Source organism: Neoarius graeffei, chromosome 1 (genome assembly GCF_027579695.1).
Source record: "Neoarius graeffei isolate fNeoGra1 chromosome 1, fNeoGra1.pri, whole genome shotgun sequence".
Lineage (NCBI taxonomy): Eukaryota > Metazoa > Chordata > Actinopteri > Siluriformes > Ariidae > Neoarius > Neoarius graeffei.
The window spans coordinates 110,737,938-110,759,575 of record NC_083569.1 but is presented as its reverse complement, the minus strand read 5'-3'; the positions used below and the strand labels follow the sequence as shown (position 1 = coordinate 110,759,575).

At 42.2% G+C, this 21,638-nt stretch overlaps 1 protein-coding gene across 10 annotated transcripts in view; it reads right to left on the bottom strand.

Annotated features, from left to right (window-relative positions):
• Nucleotides 1-10,352: 10,352 nt before the first annotated feature.
• The window catches only part of LOC132881935 (tigger transposable element-derived protein 1-like), a 155,128-nt gene continuing 143,842 nt past the window's right edge, over nucleotides 10,353-21,638 (bottom strand). For 6 of the 10 annotated variants that reach the window (XM_060915013.1, XM_060915050.1, XM_060915087.1 and 3 more), the window contains one exon: nucleotides 15,738-16,038. In XM_060915013.1, the coding sequence (XP_060770996.1) occupies nucleotides 15,872-16,038 (167 nt within the window). In that variant the 3' untranslated portion in view covers nucleotides 15,738-15,871. Of the gene's footprint in view, nucleotides 15,225-15,737; nucleotides 16,039-21,638 lie in introns of those variants that run through there. The other 4 variants (XR_009654089.1, XM_060915074.1, XM_060915058.1 and 1 more) reach the window with 4 other exon arrangements.

Here is a 21,638-nt window from a genome sequence, read left to right as displayed (position 1 = left end):
TTAGCCCCCATGTGGATTCTTGCTTTTAAAACACAGTTAATTAACCAATCAGCTTTTAAACAACACCTGTGCAATCAATTGGCTTCCTAGCAACACCTGTAGTCAATTGGCTCCATTCAACAGTTTAAAAGGACTCCAAGGAACAGGGCATTTGAATGAATGAGGAGGATTACTATTTGTCACAATGCCGAAGACTAAAGAAATAAGTCTTGAACTCCGACAAAAGATTGTGGAGGCTCATGACAAGGGCCAAGGCTACACTGCCATTTCAAAGAGGTTTACAGTCTCCAGAACTGCAGTTCGGTGCATCATTGCCAAGTACAAGGAGACAAATTCGGTCAAGAACAAACCTGGTCGTGGACGCAAGTGTAAGATCTCAAGAACTCCGGAAAGAAAAATTGTCAGAGATGTCCGTAAAGAGCCCCGTACATCTGCAAAGGAAATTGTTGCTGACCTGGCCTCTTCTGGAGTTTGTGTGTCAAGGCACACTGTTGTGAGGGCTCTTCATCGGAATGGGCTTCGGGGCTATTGTCCCAGAAGAACCCCCTTACTAAAACATCGTCACATCAAAGCCCGACTAAAGTTTGCCCGTGAGTACTTGAAGAAGAAAGATGAGTTTTGGAAGTCTGTGCTTTGGTCAGATGAGACGAAATTGGAGCTGTTTGGGCATATGGACATTGCCTATGTATGGCGAAGAAAGGGAGAGGCCTTCAACCCTGTGAACACAGTTCCCACAGTTAAACATGGTGGTGGCAGCATCATGCTGTGGGGCTGTTTTGCAGCCTCAGGTACAGGCAGTCTGGTTCGGGTGCATGGCACCATGAAAAAGGAAGATTACCTAAAAATACTGAAGGAAAACATGCAGAAGTCTGCTCTCACTTTGCGCTTAGGTTGTCGTTGGGTCTTCCAGCAAGATAACGACCCAAAGCATACATCTAAAATAGTCCAGCAATACTTCAAGGATACCAAGACCAACGTCATACAGTGGCCTGCACAGAGCCCAGATCTCAATCCAATAGAAAACCTGTGGCAAGTGCTGAAAAAGAACGTCCATGCACGAAAACCATCCAATTTGGGCCAGTTGGAACAGTTTGCAATGGAGGAATGGGCCAAAATTCCTCAGGAGACCTGTGCCAACCTAGTGAAAAACTATTCCAAGAGGTTGTTGTCAGTTGTGGGTCAAAAAGGGTACACAATTGACTACTAATGGTCAGGGGGCTAATAATTTTGAACATCTCACTTTTGCTGTTTTTGGTTGAAACTCAGTGTGATAATAAGATATCGTAATGAAACTTGTTGGACAATGTCTTCATAGTGCATTTATTTCAAGAATAAAAACATTTGTTGTCAATGGTCATTTTCATGGAGAAATCAAGAATTATGTTCAATTCCACAAGGGGGGCTAATAATTTTGAGTTCAACTGTATTAGGTTTGTGCATTTAAAGTGTGCAGCCTATGGGCTGTAGTTCCATCCTTTTAGTAGTATTTAGGCTACCGTTGGGGGAAACCAAATTAAGTATTTTTAGAGTAGTACATGTGTGCAGGTGTGTTGTGTTACCATTTAACAAATTAGACTGTGCCCACGTGGCAGTAACTTTTTTTCTTTTTTGGGGGTTTGTGGTTTTTGTATTTTTTTTTTGTGCCTTGTTGATTAATACGTTTGCTGTGTATTGTCTTTTGGTTTTCCTCCCATGAACACCTATACTATTTATACCATACATTATTTTTGCTATTTGCACATTCCTGTTGCCAATAGGCACATTGTCACCTTACCCTCTGTCTATGTGGCTGAGAGCCTAGTGCCCATGAGTAGTCTTGTTTTAAATTAAAAAGAGAAATTAAAAGAAAATAAAAGCTTTTTATATGACTATATGACAGTTGTATTTCAGTTATTTATGTTGAACTGTTGTGGGGAAGTAAATCCAGGTGCCTTATTGTAGGGTTCTCTCATCCTTGAAACTGAGAGTGGCGTAGTCACTTTGTTATAGCAGTGGCCACATTTGGCATAGTCGGCAGGATAGCTGAGTGCAACTGTCATGAAGTTTCAGAGTTAAGTTGGTTTTGTATGTATTTGTTTTTTTTTTTTGGGAGAAAAACAGTGGTTGCCTCCAGTCAACGAAAGGCCCTCTAAGTGACCAGCCCTGTAGACGACCAGCCCTCTAGACGAACGGCAAGGTTAAAAAGATCTGCTTTTTCTGCTAAGCTGAAATTTTGTGCCTCTGAACTAGTGCTTTTTGGTTTTGTTTTGTTTTTTTTTAATTGTTGTTGGTAAAAAGTCATGAGTAATAGTGATACAGAAGTGAACCCTGATGAACATCTTAGACTTTTAAATGAACGCATTCAACAGCTGCAGGCTGATAATGACCGCTTGCATGCTACTTTTGGTCAGGCTGGTACTTCCGGGGCTGGTATTTCTGATGCTTATGCTAGCTCTAGTGGGAATGATGGGGGTGGTACTTCCGGGGCTGGTATTTCTGATGCTTATGCTAGCTCTAGTGGGAATGATGGGGGTGGTTCTTCAGGGGCTGGTATTGCTAATGTATCTCATAGATCTGAACGTTACATATATTTGCCAAGGGAGAGAAAATGTCCTAGGTTTTCTGGGAAAGACACAGACACTCTGCCAGTAGAGGAGTGGGTGGAGGAGGCCCATAGATCTCTGGAAGTACGACACATGTCCCGGGCAGAGCAGGCTTTGTTTTTGTATGACCTCTTAGATGGCGAAGCAAAAAATGAGATAAAGTTCCGCCCTTCCATAGAGCAAAATGATCCAGACAGAATATTTCAAGTTTTGACTGATACCTATGGATGTTCTAAATCGTTTATTTCTCTCCAAAAGCAGTTTTTCCAGCGTAAACAATTAGAGGGGGAGTCCATTCGTGAGTTTTCTCATGCCTTGTTGGGCTTGATGGAGGCTATAAAGCGTAACAATCCCAGAGGCATTTCAGACTCAGATGCTTTAGTCCGGGATCAATTTATTGAGTATGTACAGGATGGGCTGTTAAGACGGGAACTGAAGAAGTTGGTTAGGCTTAACCCACGTTCTTCTTTTCTTTCCATACGCAGCGAGGCTGTTCATTGGGTGGAGGATGGGGAGTGTGTTTGTTCTCGTTCTTATTCCTGTGATTCCCAGGCTCTGGTGGTGGGTGAGCGTCGAGCTGATAGCCATGTAGTCACTGCTAAACCTAATGACAAACTAGCAGAACTGAAAGAATGCTTACGAAAACAGCAAGCACAGTTGGATGCTATATTGCAGCAATTGGCCTCCTCACACTCACCCAACATGCAGAGTCGGGGTCCAAGCGGACCTTCCCGTAGGCCTTATCGTTTTCAACCAGACGGTAAACCCATATGTTTGCGCTGTGAACAACTGGGACACATTGCCCGTTTCTGCCGTACAGAACTGGCTAGCAGCTCTGGGCCAACCATGCGGGGAAGGGTGGCTGTGCAGGGAATTGAAGCAGATGTGGCAGCTGTAGTCTCTGGGCCACAGGGAAATTAGCCCCCTCTGGTGCAGAAAGTCGGCCATCAGAAGGGGATTTTAACGGCTCAATCATAACCACAAAATATTTAAAGCTTATTGGGTCTTGTCCAGTAGTCGAAGTTGAGATGGGAGGGGTTCGGGTCCCATGTCTACTTGATACAGGTTCAATGGTAACAACCATCTGCGAGAGTTTTTTTAATCACCATTTTCAATCTTGGGATGACAAACAGTTAAGAGAGTGCAATTGGCTTCAGCTTAGGGCAGCTAATGGCCTAGACATCCCATACTTGGGGTACTTGGAGCTCGATGTTCGAGTTCTAGGTAAGGCCCTGCCACGCATGGGTGTTCTTGTTGTCCGTGATCACCCCCACTCAGATGGTGCAGCCAAGGTCCCTGGTCTGTTGGGCATGAATATAATAAGTGGGTGTTATGGGGAACTTTTTCAACAACATGGTTCCACTCTGTTTCAGTCTCCTATCGTACAAAGAGCAAGTGAGGGTTGGAGGAATGCTTTGTTTGAGTGCCACAAATTAGACTGCCTGCCAGAAATGGGGCTTTTGGGGCGTGTTAAAATGAGTGGGCATTTGTCTGTGCGTGTGCCAGCTGGGTCGCTGAAGATGGTAGCTGCCACTTGTGCCACACACTTTGGTCGTGCTCTTCACTCCGCTTTGTTTGAACCCACTAGCAGGCTGCCAGCTGGCCTTTTGGCTTCCAAGGCTTACCTCTCGGTGGAAAGGGGGAGGGTATGGGTGCCTATAGTTAATGTCGGGGTACAGGATGTTTGGCTGCCACGCCGAGCCACTCTAGGTGAATTGTTTGTTGTAGAACTGCAGACCAACAGTAGTGCTATCACACTGGAGAGAGCAGGGGACACCGCATGTATTGTGCAGGTTAATACACTTCAGGCTTAACATAGTCCCCTCGACTTGTCAGCCATCTCATGGCCCAATCTCAGTTCCAGTCAAGATCAGGAGGGTAGAGCACTTCTCCAGCAGTATAGTTGTGTGTTTAGCCAGAGTGAAGAAGATATTGGGTGTACTGACCTCATACATCACGAAATACCATTACTGGACACTGCACCTGTGAGACAGCGCTATCGTAGACTTCCCCCTTCACAGTACGATCTCGTTAGGGCCCACATTGGTGAGCTTCTAGACGGGGGTGGTGCGGGTGAGCTGCAGTCCCTATTCTTCCCCTATTGTGGTCGTGCAGAAGAAGGATGGCACCATCCGATTGTGTGTCGACTATAGACGGCTAAATGCACAGACTCGAAAGGATGCTTTTTCCTCTCCCCCATATAGAGGAGTCATTGGATGCCTTGACCGGGGCCACTCTCTTTTCCACTCTTGATCTGGCCTCTGGATATAACCAAGTGCCAATGGCTGAGCATGATAAGGCAAAGACAGCTTTTTGTACACCATTCGGATTGTTTGAATTTAATAGGATGCCATTCGGGCTGTGTAACACTCCTGGGACTTTTCAACGTCTCATGGAACATATTTTTGGAGATGAGCGTTTCCATTCCCTACTGCTTTATCTGGATGACATCGTAGTGTTCTCCTGCGACTTTGAATCACATCTGCAGCGTTTACAGCTTGTCTTGGGGAGACTGAAGCACCATAACCTAAAGTTGAAACTAAAGAAATGTAGTTTCTTCCAGTCCGAAGTGAAGTATCTGGGGCATGTCATCTCAGCTCCAGGAGTGTCGACCGATCCAGAGAAAATTAGGGCAGTGGCAGAGTGGAGGCGCCCACAGACGCTGACAGAGCTGCGGTCCTTTCTGGGCTTTGCTTCTTACTATAGGCGCTTTGTGGAGGGCTTTGCTCGATTGGCGGCTCCTTTGCATAAGGTAGTTGGGGTGTTGCAAAGCTCCAAGAAGAAGCATGAGTTTGGCTCATTAGACGGACATTGGGACGATGCCTGTGAGGCTGCATTTTCAGGGTTGAAGAGTAAGCTAGTAAGCACACCTGTGCTGCAAAATGCAGACTTTTCCAAGCCATTTATCTTGGAAACAGACGCCAGTCATGGCGGTCTGGGGGCAGTACTGTCTCAAGAATACGAAGGCAAGAAGAGGCCTGTAGCATTTGCAAGCCGGGGATTGCATCCATCAGAGCGTAACATGTCTAATTATAGTGTTATGAAGCTTGAACTTCTCGCCTTGAAATGGTCAATTATGGAGAAATTCAGAGAATATCTGCTAGGTGCTAAGTTCACAGTGTATACTGACAACAATCCCCTTAGCTACCTGCAGACAGCTAAGCTTGGTGCCGTTGAGCAGCGCTGGGCCTCTCAGTTAGCGCTGTTCAATTTTGACATCAAGTATCACCCAGGGACTATGAACAGAAATGCAGATGCTCTATCTCGGTTGCCGGGCCAACCCACTCCAACGTCCATGTCAGAGCTAGTCCCAGGCACAGCCATTCCCTTGGCTATCCAGCAGGCCAGTGCTGTTCTTGCTAGCACCCACAGTGCTTCTTGTGGTGCCATTGATACTTTTCCAGTTCGAGAAAAGCAAGAACTTAGAGTCTTACAAACTGCTGATCCGGTTCTGGGCTCCTTTTTGAAGTATTGGAAGAGGGGAGCGGTACCATCCGCAGCTGAATGTGGGCAGGAGCCCGCAGCTGTTAAGGAGTTAGTGCGCCAGTGGGACAGGATCCGGGATCGGGATGGGGTTCTGTACCGGCTGGTACAATCACCAGATGGCGCCATCGATGTCCTCCAGTTGCTGTTACCCCAGTCTCTGCACAGCGAGGTGCTTTCTGCCCTTCATAATGATCATGGCCATCAGGGATGTGAGAGAACTTCCCAGCTGTTGCGAGAGCGCTGCTACTGGCCTGGACTCCAAAAAGACGTGGAGCAGTGGTGTCTGAACTGCGAGCGGTGCACTGTGGCCAAGGTGGGCCAGCCAAGATTGAGAACTTTCCCGGGGCATCTCCTGGCTTCCAGGCCATTGGAAGTAGTAGCACTGGATTTCACCATGTTAGAGGGAGCCAGTGATGGCCAAGAGAATGTGTTGGTAATTACGGACGTTTTCTCCAAGTTTACCCAAGCGTATGCCACACCTAACCAGAAGGCAAACACCGTGGCCCGTATTCTAACTGAGAAATGGTTTTACATCTATGGCGTTCCGCAACGCATCCACTCAGATCAGGGGCGAAGTTTTGAGAGTGACCTTCTGAAGAACCTGTGTACACTCTATGGGGTGCGGAAGAGCCGCACTACCCCTTATCACCCTCAGGGGAATGGACAATGTGAGCGGTTCAACCGCACCCTGCACAACCTTCTGCGTACTCTCCCAGCAGTAAAGAAGAGACAGTGGCCAAAACACTTACCTCAAGTAGTTTTTGCTTATAACACCACAATGCATTCTTCTACCGGGTACTCTCCCTACGAGCTCATGTTTGGGCGCAAACCTTTTCTGCCTGTGGATGCCTTGCTAGGCTTTCAAGAGGATTGTGCTGAGGAGGGTTCAATAGAGGACTGGGTGCAAGAACACCAAGAACGCCTCCGGGTGGCGTATGATCTCGCAGGGCGCCACCTGGAAGAGGCTGCAGTCAAAAGAGCGGTCCAACAGCCCCAGGCCAATGCCGAGTTTCTTCCTCTTGGAACAGTTGTTTATCGACGCAATTATGTGCAAGGCCGCAATAAGATCCAGGACGTATGGGGTCCAGTTAAATATAAAGTGGTGAGGTGCTTAGATGATGAGGGAAGAGTCTATGCCATCAGTCCCTTAGATGGTGAGGGACCAGTGAAGAACATCCATCGGATGGAGTTACGGGTCTCCCCAACTGACTTTTGTCCTGAATCAGAGGCGGACCCAAGTGCGATAGAAATGCACACCGAGCCAGGTGTGTCCAACCAGGAAGTCGACTCCGAAGAGGATACGGAGTTGTTGCTCATCGCAACATTGCCTCAAGGTCAGGGGTCTGTTGAGCCCAGTGCCCCAAACCTTGTGACAAGGACCAACCCCTTCAGGATGGATGGCAACCTAGGAGGCCCGATCCTACAACAGGACACGTCACCTGCCCTCAGCACAGGCCAGCCCAGTGAGCCCTTGCAGATCCCAGTCTTGTTGCCACAGACCTTAGGGAGACGGCCTGTGGGGAGTGACATCCCAGTCGAGGCCATTCTTCGACGGTCGTCCAGAGCACAACGGGGCCATCACTCTAACCCCCATCGATTACCACGGTCTGTGACTGTAGTGGGGATTGGGGAGGGGTTAGGGGCGGCAGCTCACCCGTTGGGGGGGAAATCTTAGACTGGTGTAGTTGTAGTGGGTCAGTATAGAGAGGGTGGGTCACCGGGACGGTTCCCTTCCGATGTGGGGGTGAATGTAGCCTATGGGAGCACTGCACTTTTATTTTGATACGGCAGCTGGCCCCTTGTTTTCCCTGTTTTTTTTGGGAGAAAAACAGTGGTTGCCTCCAGTCAACGAAAGGCCAGTACTTGGAGCTCGATGTTCGAGTTCTAGGTAAGGCCCTGGCACACATGGGTGTTCTTGTTGTCCGTGATCACCCCCACTCAGATGGTGCAGCCAAGGTCCCTGGTCTGTTGGGCATGAATATAATAAGTGGGTGTTATGGGGAACTTTTTCAACAACATGGTTCCACTCTGTTTCAGTCTCCGTTACAGAGAAATTGCGTGGTGTAACAATTGTTTCGGGATGAGTTGATTCGGGATCCTGAATCAGCAAGACGTAGGGCATCAGGATGGATCAGACAGGTCTGAGGAGGAGAAGAAGGCAGCATCTCGATCTCAGGTTCGACATGTAACTCAGATGGACAGACAGAGTGGGGGCGACAGAGAAAACACAGGTTGTTGGGTATGCCCAATGTCACCTGATGAGTAGGAACAGTATACATTTTGCATTGAGTGCAAGCATGTCTTCATAGAGTGCTTTGTGCACAGAGACATTGTTGTGCCGGTATGAGTTCCAGCAAAGGGAAATTGTAATTCTGCAGAATACAAATATTTCCTGTACAAATGTTTGTTTCAAATTTTTTGGCAACAGTTTGAGGAAGAACCATATATAGATGTGATGGTCAAGTATCCATAAAGTTTTGCCCATATACTGTTGATTTGTTTGTTCTGTGGGTTTAAAAAAAAAAAACATTTGTGTAACAAATACCAATATACAGTGCATTTATAATCAATCGCATCAATAAAGATAGAGCTTTGTATTCTTCGTGACCACCATAAAAAGTGGTGTCTTAATTTTTTCCATAGCTGTATGTATGTAGGTGTGTGTGAGACAGAGAGAGGGAGGATATTACACAGTGGCACAAAGATACGAAGTTTATCTCTGAGTGGTGAATATATACATCATGAATGAGCGAAGCAAACAAGTGATATTTTTCAATACGAGAAGATAAACTTCATATCTTTGTTCCATCATGTAATGTTCTTTATATTAGACACATTCAGAAAAAAATATGCAAATTAATCGAAAGAATTTTAATTTTGAACCGGTTCACCATTTTGACAACGTGCATCTAGTCAGCGGGAAACCACCAGGAGTGACATCATCAGTGACACAAATGGAGAATGAGCGTTGAATATGATTTACAATATCGCATGGTTGTCAAAACATCTTGCATAGGAGATGTAAAACTTCCGCACTAGCAAGCGACTGTGATAATTTGTAAACAAACATGGCTGCCAGGTTTGCTTTATTAAATACATAAGATTTTGAGAGAATTTTGAAAGAGAAAGATGCCTGGGTTTTTTCGTGGCATATCGGATACATTCCATTCAGCTACTCGTCTTCAACTCTTTCAGGATCAGGATCAGGCTAGCTGAATGGAATACATCTGATAGACCACTCAACGCCAGCCAATACTGTTTGAATATGGCATTGCGGATCTGAGTGAATTTCATATGAAAAATGCAAGTTTTTCAACACGAGAAGATAAACTTCATATCTTCAAGCCAACGTGTGATTTTCTTATTATATCGACATATTCACAAAGTCCTTAAATTTATCAAAATAATTAATCGATTTCCTCATGAGTGACAGAGATTTGTGTCACGATTTTGGTTTTCCATGTCCCAGATGGAGCTCGTATGAAAAATACAAGTGGCATTTCCCAGTAAAACACTTGTGTCCACATTACGGACACAAGTGTTTTACTGGGAAACACGCCACTTGTATTTTCCATACGAACTACATTTGATGCAAACAATGCATTTAGTTTCGGCGAAGGGTCCTTCGTTAATTATTTGTTCAAGTAATGCAGATCTCAACCTAATCTCAAAATTATTATGAAAGCTATTATACACTGAGTTTTTTCAGTTGTTAATTCTAAGCAAACTGAAATTTACATTACAGTTAAAGGTGCCCGAGACTGTGAAGATTTTGAGGAGCGCTGCTATAAAACATGCAACACAACCTGGGAAGATCCTACTGCCTTCGTTATATTAACGCACAAGTTGTTTGTTAACATCTCACAAACACCATGACAGACAGCCAAATCGTGAGTAATGCTGGATTTAACTTCTAAGTAATTTGCAGGTCTGAATGCCATCATTTCCAACCTTAGCGAATTCAATATGTAAAATAGAAAAACCACAGCAGCCTCCATGTTGGTCTTTGGTCAGCAACAACTTGACTACCAAACTGATGTTGATTGACTTTACTGCTGATGTTATGAGTGGCCATGTTGAGCTCTCATTTGCTGAAGTCAGAGTTTAGGAGACTGTCCAGAGCTCCCGAGTCAGATTTGATGGAATTTTCTTTGTTTTTTCTTCGCTGGTAGTCAGCAGTTAAAAAAAGTTATAACTACCAGTACAATTGGTGATAAACATCACTGGATATTGTGACAACATATCACGTAGGGTCAATAATATCAATATAGCACACAAGCAAAGTGGGGGAAAAAAAGTTTCCCTTTATTTGGATAATTTATTTTAAGGACACTTAAGCTTATACAACAGTCAGCTTCCTGGACATTTCCGGAGCATAGTAACATTTCAAGGTTTTTATTGTTACTAAAATTGTTGCTGTCGTAAATAAAAACAAAAGCAAATCAAATGTACAAAAACAGGACATCCATGACAAAGACTGACTAGTAGTACATAAATCAGTATTCTAAAGTAACAGAAGCAAAACAATCTGGAAACAAAAACTGTTCAGACATGATTCATTCCTACAGAATTTTTCATTCAGAAAATAATGCATTAAAAAAAAATTACATTCTGAAGGTATTTTTCATATGTTGTGAAATCGTGAGAGGTATACAAAATAGAACAGATTTTACTCAATCAATTCCATCAGCTCCCAATTTTCCATCTTTCCCCATTTCCTGGGTGTTATTACAGAATGCTAACATGTATATCTCCATTTAAGCTCACAGATTGCACTGACTATTCTCCCATCACAGAAACTCAGAGCATCAAAAACATCAGAACAAGATAAAACTACACAAACCCAATTCCAAAAAAGTTGGAAAATCACAATGTGAAGATTTGCAAAATCATGAAAACCTGATATTTCATTGAAAATAATACAAAGACAACCTATCAAATGTTGAAACTGAGAAATGTTTGTTTTTTGAAAAATATTTGCTCATTTTGAATTCAATATCAGCAACGCATTTCAGAAAAGTTGGGATGGGGCAACAAAAGACTGAAAAAGTTGTGTAATGCTAAAAAACTAATTTGGTTAATTGACAATAGGTCAGTAACATGACTGAGTATAAAAAGAGCATCCCAGAGAGGCGGAGTCTCTCAGAAGTAAAGATGAGGAGGGGTTCACCGCTCTGTGGAAGACTGCGTGGGCAAACAGTGCAACAATTTAAGAATAACATTTCTCAAATGTAAAACTGCAAAAAATTTGTGGATCACATCATCTATGGTCCATAATATCATTAAAAGATTTAGAGACTCTAGAGAAATCTCTGTATGCAAGAGACAAGGCTGAAAACTGACATTGGATACCTGTGATCTTCAGGCCCTCAGGAGACACTGCATTAAAAGCAGACACGTGTCTGTCGTGGAAGTCACTGTATGGGCTCAGGAACACTTCAGAAAACCATTGTCTGTGAAAACACTTCATCCACAAATGCAAGTTAAAACTAGATATAGACAATGTCCAGAAACACCGTCCCCTTCTCTGGGCCTGAGCTCTTTTAAAATGGACTGAGGCGAAGTCGAAAACTGTCCCGAGGTCTGACGAATCAAAAGTAGAAAATTTTTTTTTTTTTTTTTAGAAATCATGGACACCACGTCCTCCAGGCTAAAGAGAAGAGAGACCATCTGGCTGGTCATCAGTGCACAGTTCAAAAGCCAGCATCTGTGATCATATGCAGGTGCGTTAGTGCACATAACCTGGGTAGCTTGTACATCTGGGAAGGCATCATTAATGCTGAATAATATAAACACGTTTCAGAGCAATATGCTGCCATCCAGACAAAATCTTTTTCAGGGAAGGTCTTCCTTCTTTCAGCAAGACAATACCAAACCACTTTCTGCACATATTAAAATGGCCCTGTTCCAATTTTTCTGAAAAGCGTTGCTGATATCAAATTCAAAGTGAGCATATATTTTTCAAAAAAATTTTCTGTTTCAACATCTGATATATGTTGTCTTTGTACTATTTTCAATGAAATATAAGGGTTCCATGACTTGCAAATTATCACATTCTGTTTTTATTTGCAGTTCGCACGGCATCCCAATATTTTTGGAATTGGGCTTGTATTAATGAATTCTGAATGCTGCAATGCTGGCTGATTTATTTCAGTGTTTGCTTTTCAAAAACATTGCAGTGATTTTTCTTAGCAATCATATTCTTTGAATTTGAGGTGAAATCAACAAAACATGAACGCTTCCAAAAATTGTTCTATAATTTCTCTCTTGTGCAGGCGAAAGACAGCGCAAAGTTGGTATTATACAAATAACAGGAGAAAACTACGTGGCAATTTTGGCAAGTCAGGCTTTATAAAGTTGAGAACTTCCCCTGGGAAAGCTTACATATGGAGCAAATATCTGCACCCTCAAACAGTAAATACAATATACTAACGTATCTCAAGACTTTTAATAACTATTTATATAATCCCAAATCAGAAAAAAGTTGGGATGGTATGGAAAATGCAAATTAAAAAAAGAAAGCAGTGATTTATAAATTGGCTTTGACTTGGATTTCATTGCAGACAGAATGAACAAGATATTTCACGTTTTGTTGGTCCACTTAATTTAATTTGTTAATACACATCCATTCCTGCTTATGAGCCCTGCAACACATTCCAAAAAATGTTGGAACGGGAGGTGGAGCAATTTAAGGCTAGTACCAAGGTAAAACAATTAAATAATGTGGAACGATGGGCCGAGAATCTCCAACTTGTCAACAATGCATGAGAAAATTATTGAAAATGTTTAAAAACAATGTTCCTCAAAGAAAGATAGGAAGGGGTTTGGATACATCACCCTCTACAATGCATATAATCATGAAATGATTCAAGGAATTTGGAAGAATTTCAGTATATAAAGGGCAAGGGCACAAGCCTAACCTGAAGACCCATGATCTCCGATCCCTCAGACGGCACTGCATCAAGAACCATCAATCATCTATAGCTGATAGAATCACATGGGCTCTGGATTACTTTGGCAAACCTTTGTTAAGCTACAATATGGCATTACATCCACAAATGCCAATTAAAACTTGACTGTGCACAAAGGAAGCCTTATGTTAACTGTATCCAGAAGTGCCATCTACTTCTTTGGCCTTGGGGGCATCTGGGATGGACCATCACACAGTGGGAACGTGTATTGTGGTCAGATGAATCAGTATTCCAGGTCTTTTTTGGGAGAAATGGACGCTGTGTGCTCCGGCCCAAAGGACCATCCAGACTGTTACCAGGAACAAGTCCAAAAACCAGGGTGTGTCACAGTATGGGCTTGTCTCCGTGTCCTTGGCAAAGATAACTTCCGTGATGGAGCATTAATGCAGAAAAGTATATTGAGATTTTGGAGCAACATGCTGTATGTTGCCTTCAAGATGACATCTTTCCCAGGGAGATTAACAAGACAACGCAAAACCACATTCTGCACACATACCAAAGGCGTGGCTGTCTAAGAGGGCGTGTCCCCTCTGTCCCCAACAGAGAATGTGTGGAGAATTTAGAAATGAAAAATATGACCGTGATGACCTTGTACTGTTAAACACCTTAAGACCTGTTTGCAGAAAGAATGGGACAAAATAACACCTGAAACACTTCATCACTTGGAGTCTTCAGTCCCTAAACATCTTTGAAGTGTTGTGAGAAGGAATGGGAACATTCCAAAGTAGGATGTTCTTTACAGTTCCAACTATTTTTGAGATGTGTTGCAAGAATGAAAATTTTATTTTGGGGAGGAAAAAATATCCACTGTCTTGTTCTGAGTGCAACACAGGTCAAAGATTTGCAAATAATAATTGTTGTCAGTTTTAATTTCAAAATACCATCCCAACTTTTCTGATTTGGGGTTGTAGATGCTGGACTACAGACATCATTTTTCCTCATGAACTATTAACCAAAGCTTTACTATGGAACCGCCACCATTTATACATCGCCTTCCTCCAGATCACTCATTATTTCTTCCTCCAGATCACTCATTATTTCTTCCTCCTGAGTCGAACCCGAGTCATGGTGTCGTTGCTTGTGGTTCTTCAGGCTGACTTTGTGGCTGAATGACTCGCCGCATTGCTCACACAAGAAAGGTTTCTCTCCAGTGTGGACGCGCATGTGGGAAGTGAGGTTTACTACTTGGTTAAAGGAACGCTCACACACTTGACATTTGAAAGGCTTTTCTCCAGAGTGGATGAGTTTATGCCTCCTCAGCCTGTGAATATCCTTAAACCCTTTGTTACAGACATCACACACACATTTATGTGGACCGCGGTGGGACTTAACATGTTTATTGCGTTTGTAAATCTTGCTAAACTTCTGTGGACAATCTGGACAGCTGTATGGTTGAGATTCTTTAGGATGAGTCTGCTCATGTTCCAGTTTTGCAGACTTGGTTTTGAAGACCTTCAGACAGTATTTACACGGATGATCGTAATCCGAATGGAGCGTAGTGCAGTGTGTCTTTAGGCCACGCTCGTTATGGAACCTTTTCCCGCAGTCTGGACAGACGATAAATTTGATTTTGTGTTCACATACATGCTCTTTTTCTGCTCCAACAAGCTTACCACAATCCTGACACAGTATATTGAATGGTTTGGCTCCGTGCTCCTGTTCAACATGTGTCTGAAAGCTGGCGACATCATCAAACCGGACAGGTAGGGTTTCAAAATTGTGTGTTTGAACGTCGTCACCTGTCCTGCACTGAGCACAGCAGAACACTTTTTTGTGTTGAAGGACAGAACAGGAGAGCGAGGCCTCGGTCTCACACTGTGTACACCACACCACAAGTTCACCCTCACCATCCTCCTTTGAAGCTGTGACCAGGTCTTCATCCATAGACACATCAGAGTCTGTGGCCTCTTCATCTAAACACGGCTCCCACTCATCTGAACTATCAGACTTCCTCTTTCTTTTCTTTTTCTCTTCCTCTTCTGAAAGGCTTGCTTCTTCCTCACTAGATAAACTTGTGGGAGGATGACTCCTCCAGTCTCTGTGGTAGCCACAACTCTTACAGTCCTGTGAGATTGAAAACAACTTCTCGTTGCCCTCAATGGTAGTACAGCACTCTCTCTGACAAAACCAGCAGAACTGGAAAAGCTTCAGCAAACCTTCCGTGTTTACCCTCACCTCAGTACTCCTGAAAAGAAGCAGAGGAAAGACAATATCAATATATTTTGCAAAAAAAAACAAAAGGGTCACTCCAAGCCAAATCAACCAAAAGGTCCATGACCTCAAATTATCTTCGTTTTGCCACTAAATGCTCCTTTACTCACCAAATATATGGCTCTAAACTAATATGTTGAGATCAGAAATACAGCAAAACATTATTCTGATATGCAAATACTAATATTACATGACCTAGGCAAGCTGTTCAGAAGTTTGGGTGCACCCTTTAACACAACCATGTTTTGAAGCCCAATTGGGCTCGAACATTGCACTTGTGTAGCGCTTTTGTAGCAGTCAGATATAGCACTTCTATTGCACTTCCATCGCTATTTTATAGCACATATACTATTGTATATAGCATTTATACATCCTTCACTGCATCTGCTTTTAATGATATAGAACTCAAAGGCATGGAATAAGTTTACAAAATGTTTTATTTCTTCACATAACAGAAAACATACCAAATTTTCGTTCCATTCATAACACAGCATTGTCAGTTTTTGGGATTTATACTGAAAATCTTGGGATAAACACAGCAATTTCCAAAATAAATCAAGCATGCAGGTATCCTCCAAACGCTGGGTGGTATGGCCGAAAAGGAAACTTCAGTGTCACTGATCATTTATTGTCTGTGTGACCATCAGCCGATGCAGTTGCGTTCTGAGCAACCACTGTCTTGAGCCTCTTTACTTTTGCTCCAGCTGAACGTAGTGTGTCCAAGATGGCCGTGTGGACGACTTTATCTAAATTGGCCCTCTCTGTCGGGAAGGCCAATTTGACTGCTTCTGAAAAGTAATGCCCATGATTAATTTTGCCATCTTATAAATCTTTAACACTTGCATAAAAAGTCATAAAATCATATTCTTCATTGTCGTCTGAATAGATCAACCTGTTCTTCGTGTGTTAACGCATGTAAATGAGTTACATCCATTATAAATAAATAAAACACACACACACACACGTGTGTGTAGTGTGTGTATATTTTATATATATATATATATATATATATATATATACACACACACACACACACACACACACATATACATACACATATATACATATATATACACATATACACATATATACATATACACATATATACACACATATATACACACGTGTGTAGTGTGTATATTTTATATATATATATATATATATATACATACATACATACACACACATACACACATACATATATACACATACACACACATACACATACACACACATATACACATATATACACATACACACACATATACACATACACACACATATATACATACAACCCCGATTCCAAAAAAGTTGGGACAAAGTACAAATTGTAAATAAAAACGGAATGCAATGATGTGGAAGTTTCAAAATTCCATATTTTATTCAGAATAGAACATAGATGACATATCAAATGTTTAAACTGAGAAAATGTATAATTTAAAGAGAAAAATTAGGTGATTTTAAATTTCATGTCAACAACACATCTCAAAAAAGTTGGGACAAGGCCATGTTTACCACTGTGAGACATCCCCTTTTCTCTTTACAACAGTCTGTAAACGTCTGGGGACTGAGGAGACAAGTTGCTCAAGTTTAGGGATAGGAATGTTAACCCATTCTTGTCTAATGTAGGATTCTAGTTGCTCAACTGTCTTAGGTCTTTATTGTCGTATCTTCCGTTTTATGACGCGCCAAATGTTTTCTATGGGTGAAAGATCTGGACTGCAGGCTGGCCAGTTCAGTACCCGGACCCTTCTTCTATGCAGCCATGATGCTGTAATTGATGCAGTATGTGGTTTGGCATTGTCATGTTGGAAAATGCAAGGTCTTCCCTGAAAGAGACGTTGTCTGGATGGGAGCATATGTTGCTCTAGAACCTGGATATACCTTTCAGCATTGATGGTGTCTTTCCCGATGTGTAAGCTGCCCATGCCACACGCACTAATGCAACCCCATACCATCAGAGATGCAGGCTTCTGAACTGAGCGCTGATAACAACTTGGGTCGTCCTTCTCCTCTTTAGTCCGAATGACACGGCATCCCTGATTTCCATAAAGAACTTCAAATTTTGATTTGTCTGACCACAGAACAGTTTTCCACTTTGCCACAGTCCATTTTAAATGAGCCTTGGCCCAGAGAAGACGTCTGCGCTTCTGGATCATGTTTAGATACGGCTTCTTCTTTGAACTACAGAGTTTTAGCTGGCAACGGCGGATGGCACGGTGAATTGTGTTCACAGATCATTTTCTCTGGAAATATTCCTGAGCCCATTTTGTGATTTCCAATACAGAAGCATGCCTGTATGTGATGCAGTGCCGTCTAAGGGCCTGAAGATCACGGGCACCCAGTATGGTTTTCCGGCCTTGACCCTTACGCACAGAGATTCTTCCAGATTCTCTGAATCTTTTGATATTATGCACTGTAGATGATGGTGTTCAAACTCTCTGCAATTTTACACTGTCGAACTCCTTTCTGATGTTGCTCCACTATTTGTCGGCGCAGAATTAGGGGGATTGGTGATCCTCTTCCCATCTTTACTTCTGAGAGCCGCTGCCACTCCAAGATGCTCTTTTTATACCCAGTCATGTTAATGACCTATTGCCAACTGACCTAATGAGTTGCAGTTTGGTCCTCCAGCTGTTCCTTTTTTGTACCTTTAACTTTTCCAGCCTCTTATTGCCCCTGTCCCAACTTTGAGATGTGTTGCTGGCATGAAATTTCAAAATGTCTCACTTTTGACATTTGATATGTTGTCTATGTTCTACTGTGAATACAATATCAGTTTTTGAGATTTGTAAATTATTGCATTTCGTTTTTATTTACAATTTGTACTTTGTCCCAACTTTTTTGGAATCTGGGTTGTGTGTGTGTATATATATATATACACACACACACACACACACACACACACTAATGCATCTCAAAAAATTAGAATACCATGAAAAAGTTCCTTTTTTTCAAAATTTAATTCAAAAAGGTAAACTTTCATATATTCTATATTCATTACATGTAAAGTGAAATATTTAAAGCCTTTTTTGTTTTAATTTTGATGATTATGGCTTATAGCTCATGAAAATCAGAAATCCAGTATCTCAAATTATTAGAATATTCCCCAAGATCAATCAAAAAAAGGATTTACAATACAGAAATGTCCAACTTCTGAAAAGTATATTCATTTATACACTCAATACTTGGTTGGGGCTCCTTTACCATGAATTACAGTGCCACAGACTGATCACCTCCATGGCACACCACATTGATACAGTAATTCATGGTAAAGGAGCCCCAACAAAGTATTGAGTGTATAAATGAATATACTTTTCAGAAGTTGGACATTTCTGTATTGTAAATCCTTTTTTTGATTGATCTTGGGGAATATTCTAATAATTTGAGATACTGGATTTCTGATTTTCATGAGCTATAAGCCATAATCAAAATTAAAACAAAAAAGGCTTTAAATATTTGACTTTACATGTAATGAATATAGAATATATGAAAGTTTACCTTTTTGAATTAAATTATGAAAAAAAAGGAACTTTTTCATGGTATTCTAATTTTTTGAGATGCACTACACACAGTGGAGGAAAATAATAATTTGATCCCTTGCTGATTTTGTAAGTTTGCCCACTGGCAAAGATATGAACAGTCTATAATTTTAAGGGTAGGTTTATTTTAACAGTGAGAGATAGAATATTGGGGGCGGCACGGTGGTGTAGTGGTTAGCGCTGTCGCCTCACAGCAAGAAGGTCCGGGTTCGAGCCCCGGGGCCGGCGAGGGCCTTTCTGTGTGGAGTTTGCATGTTCTCCCCGTGTCCGCGTGGGTTTCCTCTGGGTGCTCCGGTTTCCCCCACAGTCCAAAGACATGCAGGTTAGGTTAACTGGTGACTCTAAATTGACCGTAGGTGTGAATGTGAATGGTTGTCTGTGTCTATGTGTCAGCCCTGTGATGACCTGGCGACTTGTCCAGGGTGTACCCCGCCTTTCGCCCATAGTCAGCTGGGATAGGCTCCAGCTTGCCTGCGACCCTGTAGAAGGATAAAGCGGCTAGAGATAATGAGATGAGATGAGAGAGAATATTGAAAAGAAAATCCAGAGTTAAGAGTTCTTCCAACCATTAAGAGCTCTGGCTCCCACAGACCAGTTAGACACTCCTAATCAACTCGTTACCTGCATTAAAGACAGCTGTCTTAAATTGACACCTGTATAAAAGACACCTGTCCACAGAATCAATCAATCAGACTCCAACCTCTCCAACGTGGGCAAGACCAAAGAGCTGTCTAAGGATGTCAGGGACAAGATTGTAGAGCTGCACAAGGCTGGACTGGGCTACAAAACCATAAGCAAGAAACTGGGTGAGAAGGGGACAACTGTTGGTGCAATAGTTCAAAAATAGAAGAAATACAAAATGACCATCAATCAACCCCGGTCTGGGGCCCAACGCAAGATCTCACCTCGTGGGGTATCAAGGATCACGAGAAAGGTGAGAGATCAGCCTAGAACTACACGGGAGGAGCTTGTGAATGATCTTAAGGCAGCTGGGACCACAGTCACCAAGAAAACCATTGGTAACACATTACGCCATCATGGATTAAAATCCTGCAGTGCCCGCAAGGTCCCCCTGCTCAAGAAGGCACATGTGCAGGCCCGTCTGAAGTTTGCCAATGAACACCTGAATGATTGAGAGTGATTGGGAGAAGGTGCTGTGGTCAGATGAGACCAAAATCGAGCTCTTTGGCATTAACTCAACTCGCCGTGTTTGGAGGAAGAAAAATGCTGACTATGACCTGAAGAACACCATCCCCACTGTCAAGCATGGAGGTGGAAGCATTATGCTTTGGGGGTGTTTCTCTGCTAAGGGCACAGGACTACTTCACCGCATCAACGGAAGAATGCACGCGTCCATGTACCGTAAAATCCTGAGTGACAACCTCCTTCCCTCTGCCAGGACACTGAAAATGGGTCGTGGATGGGTCTTCCAGCATGACAATGACCCAAAACATACAGCCAAGGCAACAAAGGAGTGGCTCAAGAAGAAGCACATTAAGGTCATGGAGTGGCCTAGCCAGTCTCCGGACCTTAATCCCATAGAAAACCTATGGAGGGAGCTGAAGCTCTGAGTTGTGAAGCGACAGCCTCAAAACCTTAATGATCTAGAGATGATCTGCAAAGAGGAGTGGACCAAAATTCCTCCTGACATGTGTGCAAACCTGGTCATCAACTACAAGAAACGTCTGACCGCTGTGCTTGCCAACAAGGGTTTTGCCACCAAATACTAAGTCTTGTTTGCTAGAGGGTTCAAATACTTATTTCACTCAAAGAAATGCAAATCAGTTGATATCTTTTATATGAAGTTATTTTCTGGATTTTCCTTTTGATGTTTTGTCTCTCACAGTTAAAATAAACCTACCATTAAAATTATAATGTTCATTTCTTTGTCAGTGGACAAACTTACAAAATCAGCAACGGATCAAATAATTATTTCCTCCACACACACGGGGGGGGGGGCTCTTTTCCAAAATGCTATAAATCCATTTTGATTGTTTTCAGAAAAATTACATTTATTCACCCAGACCCATAAATTTTGCAAATATTTAATCCTGTTATAATAGATAGTTGGTTCAGTCTGAACATTTAACAATAATTTACAAATCTAACAACAATGTTATTGATTATAAAACCAAAGTTTATTATATATATTTTTTCAAAATGCTATAAAGTCCATTCATTTTTTATGTCTTTCTGTTTTTAAAACAAGAGAACATGCTGTAGATATATAATATCAGGAACTTTCATCATACAATTTATAATAAAATCAAATAAATTATATAAACACTAAAATAACATTCATTCATTTATGTTTAATCTTACGTTTTAAGACTGTCCACCACAGACAACTAAATAACAAATGGCCAGTTAGTTCAATTTTTTAAATGCAATCCATTCAAAGTGCCACCTTAAATAGCATGACAAAACCACTAATTAAATAACAATAATCAGCCCGCCACCAAAATAGCAAATTTTCTTAGTTTGTTCTCGTTCATGGTTATCTTTGTTTAAACGACGTCTTCTACCACCTGGTGTAGGTCTCACAGGTTCTTCAGAACCATCAAAAGTATTCACAACCACCACTTGCACAAGTTATTTGTGCTCAAGAAGCTACACAAGCAAACAAAACTCCTCGCTTCAGGGCGCCGCCATGTGGGATAGTGTAGAACGCTGACCGAACTCTGATTGGTCGAGAAGAAATGTCGCACTCAGCCAAAAAACAGGTGTAGCGTCTATCGCGTTTTGGAGAGAAACTACAATTTGCAGCACATATAAACAAGGAAATATAGCGATTTGGCATGAAACATTGATGGAGCAGTGAATAGGCTCAGTACACAGCAGAATAG